The sequence below is a fragment of the Carex rostrata genome, chromosome 6 (assembly GCF_964058835.1).
Source record: "Carex rostrata chromosome 6, lpCarRost1.2, whole genome shotgun sequence".
Lineage (NCBI taxonomy): Eukaryota > Viridiplantae > Streptophyta > Magnoliopsida > Poales > Cyperaceae > Carex > Carex rostrata.
This window is the reverse complement of record NC_135923.1, coordinates 10266268-10282576: the sequence shown is the minus strand read 5'-3', so window position 1 is coordinate 10282576 and position 16309 is coordinate 10266268. Positions and strand designations below refer to the sequence as shown.

The window sequence follows — 16309 nt, the reverse complement described above, 5'->3', positions numbered from 1 at the left end:
AAAGATAATCATTTGTAATATTTTTTCAAGAAATAAATTATAATTATCATATCTAGATTAATAATTAATAATTTTATTTATTTTAAATCAAATGTCACGTAACTCGCATTTTGTCTATTAATTTCTTAAATGAAATTTGTTGTTCTCTTTATACAGATCATTGAAATAAAATGTTATATTCACCTCTTGCCTATAAATTTTTGAAGCTAATTAAGTTCTTCTACAATATATTTGATCTTTGTCTACCATCTATCTGCTTTTCTGCACAGATCATTAAAATTTATCGCTCTCTTCGTTAATTGAAACAAATGGTATTAATATTTTATTTATGAATTTTTGGAAGTATAAAAAAGAAAATCAATTTAGGATTATTATTTGTATTTTGCTATGTAGCATGTTATATTGTAATATTTAACAACAATAACAACAATAATATAAATTTTATTTTGGAGCAGCTTTTAATTTATATTACAATGATATATTATGTGAGATGTTTAAGATATTATAATTATATTTAAATGTACACGGTTTCTCAAATATTTTCTGAGTTGTGACATGTACCTATTCTAAATTCGGACCCGATAATCCACAAACAAATTATGGGTATCTATCTACCCGGAATCAAAAGACTAGATCCAAAATATTTACGGTAAATAGATATTTGTATCTGGACTTGATCTGATTTGAAAATAATAAATATATGAACCGAAATTCAGACCTGAACACTTTAGTGTACAGGTCTAAATATAATAGTATCCGAACATTATTCAATCCGATAGCACCTCTAATTGAGAATTTGATATATTATAGTTATATGCAATTTTTAAACCAATCGAACATAGTTGCAACTTATAGCTCTCCTGCAAATAAATGTGTATCGTCTTTGTTTTATAATAACGACGGTATATAAAAACTGTTAATCTATGTGAAAAAAGAAATTATCACTTGTATTTTTCTGAATTTCGTTTTAATGTTGATTTTCAGTTGTAGTGCGTGTAATGGAGTGTCATGCTAATTAAAGAAATTAGAGAAAATATCCATCAATCTATCTACTCTAAATATAATAGAAACATAATCTTCCGCTCCTCACTCCTAAAAACATTACAAAAACATGTTCTAGAACGATGAATCGTTTTTTTCATTAAAAGTCCGAAAGCGATTATAGTTATTCCAAAAAATTACAACCTAGCTGTTACGTAATATTAGACAACGAGTATTTTTTAAAGTATTCAACTGTAAACAAATAAACACATGCGTGTTCTGTGAACACAAATGTAATTATCTTTACTTGATTTGATTGTAACTATAAGAGCTTAATAATTGTTTCTACTGTGTGCATATTTGTCTCATTTTCTTCTGGCAGATTACACCGTATCAAACTCTTCCTTGTGCACAACTGAGAATGTACTGAATCATGTCAGACTAGGAACTGAATCAACTAGATCATGACATTCACTGTTCAAAGGCAGCCAAGAAGGCATTGAATCAAATTAGACTAGGAACTGAATCAATTAGACTAAGACAGTCCACCTCTCAAATGGAGAGTCGCTAGAGTTGGAGCCATAAAAGTTTATTAGAGCAAGAGGGTGAGAGAAGAAGCAGCTAAACACAAGCAAACAACCAACACAATACAAAAACAACAAACATATAATATAAGTAACTATATGTACGACTCGTTCCACCTACTCTTCCATTGTCAAAGAGAGGAAGAAGAACATAGGAGAAGAGGAGAAAAACGAACTGCTTATCTTAGAGAGGCAAGGTGATGCCCGAAGCGAAAAGCGGTGGTCAGATCCACTAGACAGAAGCACCAAAAACAATAACCAGATCCGCTGAGCAAAATCACCTGCTTAAACGAAGTGGATGGGTGGACTGGAGGGTAAGAGAGGTGGGAGGCAGCAGCATTGCCTTGGACGAGTTTTCAATAGCCTTAAGCGCCGCATTTAAGTGGTCCACTTTAAAGTCGTGTTTCAGAAAAAGAGAAGAAGCCGTTCTTAAAGGAAAGGAAAAGGAGATGAGATGAAGAGCGATCATACCACAAGATGTCTGTGGTCCTTTGTTTCTTTTTTTTTTGAAAACTTGGTAGTAGTTACTAAGGTTCGTGAGGGGAAAATTGAATTCTCGACCTTTGAGTATAACAACTCTAGGATATTTTTCTAGCCAATTGTGTTACCTCCTCTTTCTCGTGGTCCTTTGTTTCAAAAGAGAAAAAATAAAGAGAAAGCGGAGGAGAGCAGACATTATTCAGAGATGACGTGTATTCTATTGAAATTTATATCTTCAAATTAGAATGTACGAAATAGTGCACTGAGGTAAGCGATGCTCCCCGTGCCTTCTCCTTCCTCTACGCTTCTGGAGCCCAGGCTAAGAGATACGATGAATCAGTTAAAACGTTCTTTTTTTATTTTAAAATTTTTACATTTACGAAAATTAAGACCAAGTTCACGGTTTGTTCCAAAATATCGAACAGTGAATAACACACGATGAATCTACCGGGTAAAGATTTTTTCAGAGTAGTTTTAGCTTCATGCAGCGCAAGAACCATATGCAACACTTTTTTGATTCTATTGTACGTGCGCTGAATGAAGCCAAAACTACTCTGTTAAAGTATTTACCCAATCTACCGCCTCGCCCTCAAACTTATCATATTTAAGTATTAAACTACGTGTAAATATCAAATATCTCATAAATTATAACATTTGAGGAGGCTTTCCTGGTAAAATTTCCCCAACACAAGATTTCGGTAGCGTCTTCCCGCCCGTGATCGCGGCGCAGCCTAAAGTTTCGTCCAACCTAGCCGAATTCAAAATGCGTCTGTGCGGAGCTACTGTTGTTGCACAAGAATAACTCAGGTTCATAGAGAAGCGCTCTCCAGTTCTCTCACTGGCTACGCCGATGGAGGGACACCGGAGCCCTCCGGCTCCCCAAGGCGGCGCCAAACCCAAGTTCTCTGTCCGCCGCCCGACCTTAGCCTCTGGCGTGGGACCACGTGGCCCCCGTCCGTACGCCACCGATCTTCTCTTCCTCCTCTTCGCTGTAGTTGCCTCTTCCTTCTACCTATTCTACCTCTCTTCCAGGTTTTTTTGCACTCCTGTTAGCTCTTGCTTTTTACGGTGTGGTGTTTTGTTCGGGAATAAGGAGGTACAGAATAACTGAAAAGAGAAAGAGCTTGAGCTCTATTCCGGGTTATTTATTTTACCGGCTAGCTGGTTTTATAATGCGCGCCAAAGCTTATCTCTGTGTAACTCGGTTACTCCTTTGGATAGTCTAGTTTCAGCATTTGTAGAAAATGAGCTTTCTCTTGAGTAGTAAATAACTATTCCTTTGCGTTGCTAGTTTCACCGGACACTGTAAATAAAGTGGAGCGATGTCAAACTCTGGCACCGATTTTACCTGATTAATCATAAACTCAAGGCTGACAATAATCTAATTGCTAACACCTTTCGGTTTGTCTAATCATTCAAGGGAAGAGAAGATCACTACCATCATGTATAATATCCTCCTCTCAACCAGGGCAACTGGTAAATCTTTCTTTCCTTGACAAGAATTTAATTACTTTTTGGTGCCTGTCACATGTTTGTAAAAATTCCTCTTTGGATTTTGCAGAATATGCATTTAAAGGCATGCAAATCACAACAGGGCTATTTCTAGTAGTGTTCTTGACAGCCTTCTTTAGAGCTTTTTCTGCATATATGGCGCCGATTGCCAGACCTATTCTCACTTCAAGCAAATCCAAAACCATCAACTCAGGATCAAACAAGAAGCCTCCTAAATCAAAATCTACTTATGAGCCTCTCGTTCCCGTAAGAAGGTCCTTATTTACTCAAACCCCACCCTGCACAGAGAAAAGGGCCATCAGCTCACCAGTAACTCCCAAGCTTAGCTCCTCTCCTGTTACTTCTTGGTCAAAGCATGTATCTGGAAGTGGAAACCACGGATCTGGAAGTGGCAAGAGGATCCAAAATGAGGCGATGCTGGAGAAGTTTCTGGAAGAAGTTGATGAAAAGATTGAGAAAATGTGGGAATCATCTGCGTCTAAGGTAGCCACAGTTACACCACCAGCATCAGTGCGGGGTCTGAGTGTAGCCAGCCCTGGCTCAATGCCTGGTTCGACCCCTCTGTCTGGTACCACTAGGAGCACTCCTCTGAGGCCGGTGCGCATGTCTCCTACCTCAGCTTCTCCCAAGAAGGGAGAAGGAGATGTACCACCCCCTATGTCTATGGAGAAGGCTGTTGAAGGCTACAAGACTTTGGGTATATATCCTCAGATCGAGGAGTGGCGAGACTGCCTCAGGCAGTGGTTCTCTTCATTTCTGATAAACCCTCTCCTTGCAAAGATCAAAACTAGTCATGTTCAGGTAACTCTACTTTGGGAATTTTTCATTGTAGGTGCACAATTTTCATGTCTATTAATTTCTATAAAATTATGCCTATAGCATCTTTTGGTCTTACAACCGTTTATATTGCACACTAATACCAGCATTACCTGACAAAATGACAAAATTGACCTTGATTAAATAATTTGACTGTTAAAATTTCTGAATTCTCATTCAAGGAATGACTAAAAATGACATGCATATTGTGGGGCTTTCCCATAATCTTCAGAAGTACAATACTTCGGCAAATGTCCCTACGAGAATACAATACCTTTTGCACAATTGTTGATTTCTCATGCTTATGTTGTAGGTAATGCAAGCTGCTGCCAGTGTTGGTTTCCCGATTACTGTCAGTCAAGTTGGAAGTGATACAGCAGCCTCGACTGCTCCAATCAGCTTGTCTGCAGCTAATGGATGGCAACCTATTGTAACACTGGATGAAGATGAACTTCTTCACAAGTTGCAGACTTTTCTTATACAAGCCCTAAACAAACCACCAGGTGAGCCTTTTATACTCCTGGTAGTAGCTCTCTTTTTAATAAAGCTATTAAATGCGATTGCAGGGTTTTGGGTCTAGTATAAAACTGCAGGAGTAATGCTGTAGCACTTTGCACTGGTAGGTACTATACTGTGTGGGCCCACACTAGCTGATTGGTAGCCTGGTCTTAGTCCAGTTATTTTAGGGTTTTCCCAATCTGTTTGTAATGATACCTGTTAAGAGAGAAGGTTGTTTGTAAAGAAGTATTTTTTTTTCTAGTTTAATCCATTTTCTTGTTGTTTTTAACCTTAAGAGATAAACTCCTTTTGATTTGCAGCACAACAATCTTTTGGTAGTGTACAAAATGCCCCACAAAATCCCCCTCCCATGATCATTCAAGCATGCCTTGATGCTATAACTGAGCACCAGAGGCTAAAATCTCTCATGAAAGGGGAGCTTATAAAGGGCTTACTACCTCATGGAGGTGTCCATGCTGATTATACTATCTGTCGTGTTGAAGGTACATCTCCAACCCCACACTGTTTCTGTTGTAATCTCTGTAGTATTGCAGGCTGAAGAGTGCCAATTGGAAATAAGATCAGGTTGGGTCTGACGTGACCCGATACTGGGTTAAGGCATAGTGCCTGAACCTAAACTGACCCATTAACCCACACTAGCGGGGTTGGCTTCTCAAGTAACGTAATTTGGTTGGATTTGGATATGCACTGCATTTTGATACATTATAATATTTTACTCTTAATACGAAATTCTGGGGTACATGTAAGAATATGAGGTGTGTACGTTTTCAATATGATGGTAGTGGAGATTTAGCCAATTATTCTAAAAGGGGGCACTAAATGCATTGGCCTGATTAATTTTACCTTAACCAGGCACATTGGGTTGTTGCTTGGTGTTAGGTTGTGGCAGCTGTGGTTTTAATTAGCTTGCTGCGTACAAAAACTAATCTTATTTTATCTCACTGAAGCTAGTAATTCTATTGAACTAAGCAAAGGTGAACTCGGTCATTATCATTGCAGTTTGCTATATTTTATGGATTTTGAAATGCTTATTAATGTTTATTTATCTAATGTGAACATTTATAATCATTAATACCAGCAATCCTTTTGTCCTTTGTATGGCAGATCTGGCTGAAGGAACCTGTCTAAAAAAGTATGACTACATGGGCAAGGGATATAGCTCAGATAAAGCAGGCAAGAAGTGGACTGGAGATCTCCCTTCAGATTCCCACCTCCTCCTCTATTTATTTGCGGCTTTCATGGAGCATCCTGGCTGGACGCTTCACGTTGACACACAGTGGTTTTCTGGGTCTGAGTCTAGTGAAAATCCTTTATTTTTGGGTGTTCTCCCTCCTAAAGAGAGGTTTCCAGAGAAATATGTAGCTATCATATTGGGGGTCCCATCAGTCATCCACCCGGGTGCACTGATACTATCTGTAGGGAAGCAGAGTACACCGACTTTTTCTCTTTATTGGAATAAGAAGCTTCAATTCTCCCTTCAGGTAAGTTTAATGTTTCTTTTCTTTTTTCAAAAGATGAGAACTTTTGGTATCTCATTGTAGTTATCTAGTTTAAGTTGCTTTTTAGCCGTTGTTTGTGCCTCATGCTTTTAAGTTTGGTCCATAATCGAACTATTATTAATGAGGAAAAAAAAACAAGTTTTGCCTTCTATGGTTGAACTGAAGCAATCATTAACAGGTAATTATGAAGTATTTGTTTTCCTGGTTAAATTAAATATGCGCTTTTGATTGTTTTAAAGATACATTTGAATGATTCTGAAGCCTTCATTGGCTTTGGTTACACGCATGTAGTGAAAAGGAAGTGTTTCACTCTAATAAGCATTAACAAAAGCCTCTATTATATTTTTGTTTTCTTTCTTAGGGAAGAACAGCATTTTGGGATTCGATTTTGCTATTCTGCCACAAAATTAACGAAGATTATGGTAGTGTGGTAAGAGGAGTTCAGCTGGGGTCACCTGCTCTCAACCTTCTCTCTGTCCTTGATTCAGACACTGAGGCCTGAGAGGTTTTACTTAGCTAAGGTGCTGAATAGTTGTAATTTTTTTATTATTATTTACTCTTTTTTTGTCAAAACACTGCACTCAAAGTTTCAAGTGCCATTCAAAATGAGAATTATATCCTTAGCCGGTTCCTCCACATTTTGTCTTGAAATGACGTTCACACTTCCCTCGTTCATTCATAGAGACTAGAATCAAAATGGGAGTGGAGGGTAGCTTGGGCATTTTAGGAAGAAATTATAGCAGCGGGATTTGATCCCAGTAGTTTTACATACTTTTGGGAGTTGCAATCATACACTGTTTTTTGGAATATTTCTCTGATTTAGGTATTTTGTTTTCTAAATATTCTGTTAGGTCTGAAGGAAAAGACTTTTGGGCTTAGAAGTCCAAGTCTATTTACAAGAAGTACTCAAAAGGAAACAAGGAAAGAAGCTAACGCTTGATTCGCCTTTTTCTTTCCCTTACCCTTTTTGATCCTGAATGTTAGCAGTAACTTAGCTTATTTACTCTTTTTTTTTTCTGATTAAAAGTTAGAGATCGTCTACTTTTTGTCTAATCCATGTATTTTTTTATTTTTTATTTTTGTTGTGAATTTTCTTTTGCTTCTCAACTGCTGTCATCCTTTTCTTTAATGTCGTTATGTCAGTCTAGTGCAGATGCATTTGTTCTCGGTGATCTGGACTGGCTGAGGTTCTGAAACACTGACTAATGTTCTATACTTGTAATAGTTCGAGATAAAATGATGTAGATCGCAATACGATAAAAGAAAATAATCGGAGCAAATTTGCAAGTGTAAGATTATAAACCTCAGATTGTACATCTACACCGCTCGATTGAAATTTGTGAACTTCTCATCGACGTTGTGCTAGTTTTGGTATGATATAGACCATGAAAAAAAGATGAAGATGCTACGACAAGATGCTATTCTCTCCAAGCTAATGTGATGGATGTAACACCGAGATGAGTGGGCGAAAGTTACAGAACTGAGGGATGCAATGGACATGAATATTTATTAATTTTTTCGAACACTTGACACAATTGCCTGTCATTTGTTTTATCATGTCTTGTAATGCGTCCGTGTTCACTATTATTCTCTCCATCAGACCAGATTTTTTTTATTTTTTCCAAAACACAACTATTGTTTCCATCAAGAGGTAATTTTTTAAATTTTTTTACATTTTAATCTTAACTGTATGTATAAACAGGAAAGATAGGACTACGATTTCAGTGAAAGCCCAAAATCTAAATTTTAAGCAGATTGCGGATTTGGACAAAAAATTTGGCCCAATCCAATCCTCCCTTTGAATTATTACGGGGCGGTGAATAAAACCGTATGTCGTTATTAGGGTATCATCAAAATAATCCAGTCCCCTACGGAAGAGACATGATCACATGGGATTGATTCTGCTTGAGAGCAGAATTGGGGCCTACGGCTATACTAAAAAAAAAAAAAAAAATTAATCCAGTCAAAACGTCGCGAGTCTTCCTTATCAGTTAGTTATCTACTTATCTCTGCCAGGCTGGCACTGCGAACATGCGGTTTGGTTCAAAATATTTCAAACACCCCATCCTTCCCCCTTTCCCTCTCTCCTTCTCCCGCATCTGCTAAAACATTTTTCTCCATGGATCCCCATCCTGCTCTTATTCCGGGTACTCTAATTCTCTTCTTCTTTTTCTTTTTTCTTTTCTTCTGATTTAGGTTTGAATAATACTTCGATTATCTGCTGATTTATTCATCTTGAATTCTTGATCCCTCTTGGCAGTGACAAAGCGCCGTGTTGCTGTGAACCCCACTTTGAAACCGACTACGGTTCGACCTAATGCAAAGAAGGAAAAACAGACACAACCCCTCGCACCAGCCAAGACGAGGTAGTAAATACTTATTGCAAAGTCTCTCGTTTCAAGTTTTTAATTAGTGGCACTAGTGAGCAAAACAGGTTCTCCAGTGTAATTTGGTAACGTAATTAGTGCGGAGTTAATTAATTGCTCTTCCATATAAGAAAGCTAATTTAGTTCCATCCAAAAGTAATTTAGTATTAAGTTAAATAATTGTCTAGAGGACAAAATGTCTGAGATGGTGCTCTATATTTTTTGAGGTTTTCTCTCTTGCAGTATAAGCCACTTGACATGGTATCAGAGAGCATCATATTATTCAACTCCCTTTTTTTACTTATACTATTAGCTAATTTAAGAAACATGAATAAGACTAAAATTGGGGTTCAAACTAATCCTTATATTCAGGCCGAAGCGTGCTTTTGGTGTCAGCAGAAACACCAACATACCAGTGGAAAAGGCACAATTGAAGCAACCCAAACCGGCTATCCCTGCAAAAAGAAATGGAACATCCACAGAAAATGCCAAGTTAAAACCTGCTGAAAGGAAGAAGCAGCCGCAACAAGTACCTTTAAAGGAACACAAGGAAAAAAGACAAGAAGAAGCAATGCGGACCCCATTGGCAGTGGCGAAGAAGGTAGTGGAAGATGGGACCCCTTATCTTAGTGCATTAAATTGCAGTAAATGCTGTCTCGATCGGATGGAGACATCCAGTTATTGGCTTAACCAGATCAGAGTTTCTGAGGCTGTGGGAAAGCATTTTGTCTCAGCTGCATTCTTTCGCCTTGCCTTAGAGTGCCATGCTCAGGTTTGTTAAACTCTTTTGCTCGTCATTATGGTTTTAAATTGTTGTGCTTGTAAACTGTGTCCTTTTAACAATTATATATCTTGGATCTGTAGTTTATAAGTTTCCTAGTTTTCATGTATCACGGGGAAAGCTATTTATAGGGTCATTCAAGTTAGATTAATTGAGTAATGTAGTTTGTTTCTCTTTCAAGAATGCTTAGCTTTTAATATTCTAGTAGGACAAAGTGACTCAAACCAAGCAATTGGGTTCAAGACCTTTGACAAACTATTGTAAAACAGATTATGAAGACTATAGCTATGCAAAGAGAAACTTGTTATATGCATTAAATTACATGCCTATTTGTCTCTGAGAATATCTGATAATGGAATGATCATTGTAAATGAAAAACATGAAAGAGTAATTACTAGTACTATTTTAATAGCATTATTTATGTCTTACTAAAATCTGAATTTATGCTTGTGGTTTTATGGGAGCAGCCATTCGAGAAAATGCGTTCTGAGCTAAAGAAGTATACAAAAAGACACCAAACAACCTCTACAATCTCCCTTTTCGATGACCTCTTGCAATCATATGGACTTTATGCTGAGAAAACTAAATCTGAATGCACTCAAATTCTAATTCCCGAGTCAAAAAGGGAAGCACTCTTTTCTGATACAGATAAAGATGAATTCGAGGAAAAGGCCGATGGTTTTGTGTGTAAAACTGAAAATATTACATTGGAAGAGGAGCATGATTGTAATTCATATCAAGGGTTGTGTTTAAACATAAGCCAAGAGCAACCTAAGTCTGACCAGAAACAGGATGAAATTGTCAAAACTGAGCATTGTGAGGTATCAAATTCTGACCTAATAGAGGAGGCAAACGACAAACTGAAGCAACATGTTTTGAAAGATTGCTCCAATTCTTCATCTGATGAAGTAGCCAGGAAATTGAACAAGAAGTCTCCACCAACTAGAGGCTCACTCTCTAATGAGATCTCCACAACCTGTTTAAAGAAAAAGAGTTCGACTGAGAAAGCTGGTAATGGTGCAAATGAACAGAGTAAGAGCAAAGGCAAACAAGCAACGAAAAATGAGAAAACTAAATACGGTGAGACATCTCCAGTTTAGTGAGTAATATTCTTGTTTATATGGGTGATTTGAATTTCGCAAAGTTTTCTTTATGTTTTAGTTAGCATAGCCAAGGTTGAAGGACCTATGGAAGAACAAGCCTCCTTGACTGACTCTGTGGTGACTTAGCAAGGTAAAGTTTTGGTTATTGCATTTGAAGCTTTATTATAGATTATGCCAATAGTTTTGGGATTTTTACAGATATCATACCATAGACTTGCAATTTCCTAATAAGAAGCTGACACTTATATGTTATTTTTAATATAACCAACTGTTAGATTAGAGTGAGGGGGAAGGTTCCTTAAAAGTTGACAAATTTGCCTCTACTGTTGCGACTTGTGAGCATTTTACCTACTTTCAAATTGTGCTAAGATTAAACATGAACTATTTCTGTTGGGTTTCATGTTTTTTCTGTTGATTAGAAAACATTTTGGTTTATTCAAGATGCATTGGGTCTAAGTGTGCAACTTTATCATGTCTTTTAATCAACATGTGTTTAGTTTAAACAGCTTGGTGTTATCCACATATAAACCAAAAAAGGTGGAGTTCTTTGCACAACGAATATTTTGGGTATTACTGTATCAGTGTTTAGCATGTAAAAATGTATTGATCGACTGTATTAGTGTTTAGCATGTAAAAATGTATTGATCGACTGCTGTACCACATCCTGTTTAGCACTATGCTGTGAGATTTTAATGATCAGGCAATGGCTACTGGATCAGTACAGTACTGTAAAGGATCTGAATCCTGAATTCTGCACTTCTTTAATAATGCACTGTAGAAGTTCATACTAAGCATATCAATGCAGGAAGTAAGTTGAAAATTTATCGGAAACTGTGCAAAGGTATTCACTTAGTTGTAATAATCATACTGGTACAATGATCTGGCTCTGTGAAGCTTTACTCTTGTGTTTGTAAAGGTATTTATCACATGTTACCATTTAAATGTCTATCCTTCTTTTTCAGGAACAATATCACTGGGAGATTGATGTACTATCAACAAATGCCTCAGTCTATTGGTTTTACGCTCGTCTTCTAGATATTCAGCTTTGAATTTTTAGGAGCTTGAACTAGTAATAAATTTTATAAAGTTGTTTGAGATAAACTTGTTTATTAGGTTTTTCTATAAGATTAGTTCGTGATTCTTTGTGCAGCTTAACATGGTCATGGATTTGTGTGTAGTCTTTATTCCTCGACTGGAGATGATTTGATTGATGTAACTCGATATTCTATTGTTCTTGAAACCTAATTGTAACTTTTTTCTTTTTTATTTGCTATGAAAGTTCAAGGCCTAAGATTTGGTGTCTACTGTCTACTATCTAGAGTTAAAATTTAAATGGAGGTATGCATTTTATGTCAAATTCGACCTAAATACCCGGAGATATGTATTAAGTTATTGTTAATTTGGTATGATTGTATATGTGGGCACTTATAATCATATTAATGACTGAACTGTAACAATAAGATATTTCTTTCTTCGAGTTTTTATTGTATGCAGTATCTGTATCACTTTAACCTTTTTATTTTTTTTGAAACCAGCATCAATTGTAGTCCTCCACAGATCAGTCTCAGGAATTGAACCTGATGCAGAGCTGACGTATTGAATTCTTTAACAGTCGTGTGTATATATAAATTGGGTAATTGGAGAGAAGGGGAGGTATATCTATAGACTGGAGAGGAGGGTTAGTCGTTGATCAATATCATAGATAAAACGATTAGCGGCATCTAGCCAATTAGGCACAGAGGAAGTGGGAGGAATAAAGAGCGATCAGTAACTTTCATTAATCGAATATTGTCCCACCAATGCTGCTATATGCGCAAGTAGGATGTAGACATGTTAATCGGTAGCTTGATTTCTAGTTGTAGAATGATAAAAGATTCTTACTATTTATTCTTATGAAAACGCCTATATGAATACTAAAAAGTTCCTTACAAAAATTAACCCGGGAATAGTCTTTGCCATCCTGTCGAATTACGGAAACCACTAATCTAGGGTGTGATTGGATCATCAAAATAATAATAAGAAAATAGTGGTTCCCGGATTAGTGTGTGAGAATAGTACGAGAAGAATATTCGAATAATATAGAAAAAGTGTTAATTTCATACAATTCGGAATAGTCCATGTTATTAAATTAATAACATGAATTCTTTAAACTAATGTGAGATTGTATTACTACAAAATGCCGGATACCTAAATATGGTAATCCAGTATTATTACCAAGAGAAATATGTGTTCAGATTAAATACCAACGAGAATAAGTCGTGTTATCAATCATCATCGCCCCTGTATTGGCACTACATTGTTACCGGGTAGTACCACTCCTATAAATTTCCTTAATAAATTTCAGCGTATACACAACGACCAACATAACAAAGTATTTTTTTTGCATTTAAGCCCTCAGAATTTTTGGAATATCATGAACCCGTAGGGATCACTGGATTAGTTATCTTTTCGTCACGCATGCATGGTTGATGGCACTGGAACAGTAGCTCCAATGTTGGCTCTTCCCTTTCAAGTCCTGAAGCGGATTTCATCATTTGGATTTTGAGAAGTGCTAACAATTATTGGAGAGTGGCCGTCCAACGCTTGTGCAGACGTTAATACAAAATTTGAGAATTTGTGCACATGGATAACATAGTTTATCTTTTTTTGACGCATTACAATTTGACGTAGAATCTCCGGCGTGCTTTTTGATCCACGCACACAAATCCATGTACAAATTATATTTTTTACAATGTGTCAATGCTCAGTGTTCACCCTTCCGGACGCACCAAAGTTTGTACACATGAATTTTTAATTTTCGTGCGATCGTCCTCGTGAGCCTTAAGTGATCACTCTCGAGCGCCGAAATTTTTATTAATAGAAAATATAATAAAAAAATATCCAGATTAGGGGACGCTTTTCGTTATTTTTCAGATATAAGGAAAACGTTTTTAAATATCGCGGCCAATGGCCGTTGTGGCTTATAACGGCCATACTTAGTGCCTTATTAACCATTCTAACTACATTAACCATGCTAATTGAACCAGAGAAAAAAATCGGAAAAAAAACCCTGTCCGTTATGGATAGAAACGGCCAGCGCGGAAAAAAAAAATTGCGAAAATTCTGTCCGTGATGGATAGCAACGGCCAGCGGAAAAAATAAAAAATTCCGAAAATGCCTGTCCGTGATGGTTTGTAACGGCCAGCGAAAAAACAATAAAAAATACGTGTCCGTGATGGTTTGTAACGGGCAGGGGCGGAAGAAAAAAAAAATTGGACCGTGATAGATAGCACCGGCCTGTCGGTGGAAAAGTCTGGACGTAATTCTCTCCGAAGGGCACTCTGGACGTAATTATCTCTGAAGGGCAATACAAAACAATACTCTGAACGTAATTTTCCATGACGTCCATACAGCATATAAATTGCCATCAGCAGCTTGATTTGTATCATAACTTCATAATATTCTCTTAATCTCCTCTGAAAAAAAAAGAAAGAAACCCTCTTAGATATTTTTCAATTATGAAAAATAATTAATTTATTGTAGAAAGTGTTGTGGAGTTTTGCATCGTGAAATATATATATTAGATAATCGTTCCCTCCGTTGGACCATCAACAGGTTAGTTTCAAATTTTTCTATGTCATTATTATCATAGACTGAAACTAGATTTCTTGACGGTCCCTCGGGGGGGAACGTTGATCTGTTTCACGTTACAAAGCTCCCCCTCACTTTCTCAGGTTCTCGTATTGTGAATTATAGCTTCAATCCATGTCGCATTATTGTCATCACCACACTAGCAACACTTTTTTGTATTATTATTTTGTTGTCATAAATGCTTAGTTTTTATAACTCTACGCATGCATGTGTATCATTGAAAAAGATTAGCATCTCATAAATATATATATGCCCTGTACTCAACAAATAATTAAAAAAATGTGGTGGATGGATGACTGAATTTTTCTTGTAATTATGCAAGAGCTAATATTTTTTTTTTAATTTCTTTCAAAAAATTAAATTATATTACAATAACTTATTTAACTAAAATTTTATTTTTTTGGATATGCTTTGTTTTAGTCCATATTCGTGAAACGAAACCCATTCTTTTTTGCTAATTAGATTATGATGTTGTTAAAACATTTTAATAGTTTGGAATTTTAAAGTAGACATTTTTTTAAAAATGGAGCATTATAAAATATTGTTATTACATGGGTCAAGTTAGACCTAAAAAATAATATTTGTATAATACATGATAACATATCAGAAAAAAAAAATAGTTAATTTAAATATGGTCAGGGATCAACTTATTAATGAAAGTGTGTTGACCTGATTTAATGTGATGGTATATAACAATTATGACCTGTGACAAGGCCTGTGTTTTTTTTTTTAAATGTCAAATGGATGTACGCTGTAATTACTCTAATATTTTTTTTTTAAATTATTAATGCACCATAACCATTGTCTTGCTATTGATGATTATGATTATGATTTATTTGATAATGGTATATTAATATTATCTTTTCCAAAAAAAAAAATAGGGAAAATATACTAGTTTCAATTTCAAGGATTTATTTTTATTAATTATGCATAGTAGTGGATTGTTCGGACGCAAAAAAAAAAAATTGGATGCATGAGGTCACAAATTGTCACAAATTGTCACAAATTGTTGTGTGGTGTTTTTTTTTTATCTTTTTAAAGTTAGATGTACAATGGTATTTAACTAGTAAGAAATTTATAATGTTGAAATCCACTCGAAGAAAATGACACACGAAATATGTATTTATTTGGAAAGTTTGATCCATATGTTAGTATTTGTTCACTACATGTTATTGTAAAATTGCATTCTTAAATTAGAATTTTGTAAAAGGAAAGAACCAGGCTATTATATATTTCGTAAAGTGTATTATGCATTTAAGTATAATTTAGTTTAAAACAACTAATCATGTTAATTTATTTATTATTGTGTAGGTTAGTTTATCAAAACAACTAATCATGCTCCTGCTAAGGATTCATTTCGGTGGTGAAGTACGACACGGTCGTAAAGGAGCGGCGTATAGTATTGCTCCGCGATTCTCATTGACGGCAACTGATGAATCTGGCTGGTATGATGTGATAGGTGACATTTATTGTCAACTTGGATATTCTGAGAGTGAGTACAATCTAAAAATACTTGCACGGGTTAATGTGGGTACAACTTCTCGACCTTATTATGAAATACTAGAAATCGTCTGCGACCAGACTTGGAGAGGTATCTATACCCAAAGTGTAAACACGAGTACCCAGTTTACTTATGTTGATTTATACGTTGAGTTGGTTCCAATTGTCGGTTCAATACAACCGCAGTTATTTATTGATAGTACGGTACCAGAGACACAACCACAAGCTGTATATACCCAATACAGTGTTCCACAAACGGGTCCCAGTCTATTCCAACCCTATCAAACACAACCAACACAGAGGGAAGACCTGAGGTGGCTGGGACCTGCGTACTGAGGTGGCTGGCTGGGACCTGCGTCTCCCTGTGCAACATGATCATGTGCTCCATATCATAAAAATTACATTAATATTTCAATAAACATAATCGGCATCATAATCAAGACTTTGTTAAAGCTACTGTGAAGTTTTCTATACTTACCAGATCGTACTGAGGTGGCATGTTCGCGACTTGTGCGAGATAGTCCATCAACCCGTTCTC

General features: G+C 36.2%; 2 protein-coding genes across 2 annotated transcripts; both read left to right on the top strand.

Moving 5' to 3' along the window:
- The first annotated feature begins 2723 nt into the window (after positions 1-2723).
- LOC144555577 (cytochrome B561, amino-terminal protein) lies at positions 2724-7476 on the top strand. Its single transcript, XM_078303965.1, has 8 exons — positions 2724-3077; positions 3466-3521; positions 3607-4358; positions 4687-4876; positions 5192-5374; positions 5997-6373; positions 6753-6912; positions 7243-7476. Exons 1-7 carry the CDS (start codon positions 2896-2898, stop codon positions 6891-6893), a joined length of 1881 nt encoding a protein of 626 aa, XP_078160091.1. The 5' UTR covers positions 2724-2895; the 3' UTR covers positions 6894-6912; positions 7243-7476.
- An 872-nt stretch (positions 7477-8348) lies between these two features.
- On the top strand, positions 8349-11934 carry LOC144556129 (uncharacterized). The gene is made up of 6 exons (XM_078304618.1): positions 8349-8538; positions 8652-8757; positions 9130-9529; positions 10006-10618; positions 10700-10771; positions 11604-11934. The coding sequence occupies exons 1-5, from the start codon at positions 8511-8513 to the stop codon at positions 10765-10767; spliced, it is 1215 nt and encodes a 404-aa protein (XP_078160744.1). The 5' UTR covers positions 8349-8510; the 3' UTR covers positions 10768-10771; positions 11604-11934.
- The last annotated feature ends 4375 nt before the right edge of the window (positions 11935-16309 follow it).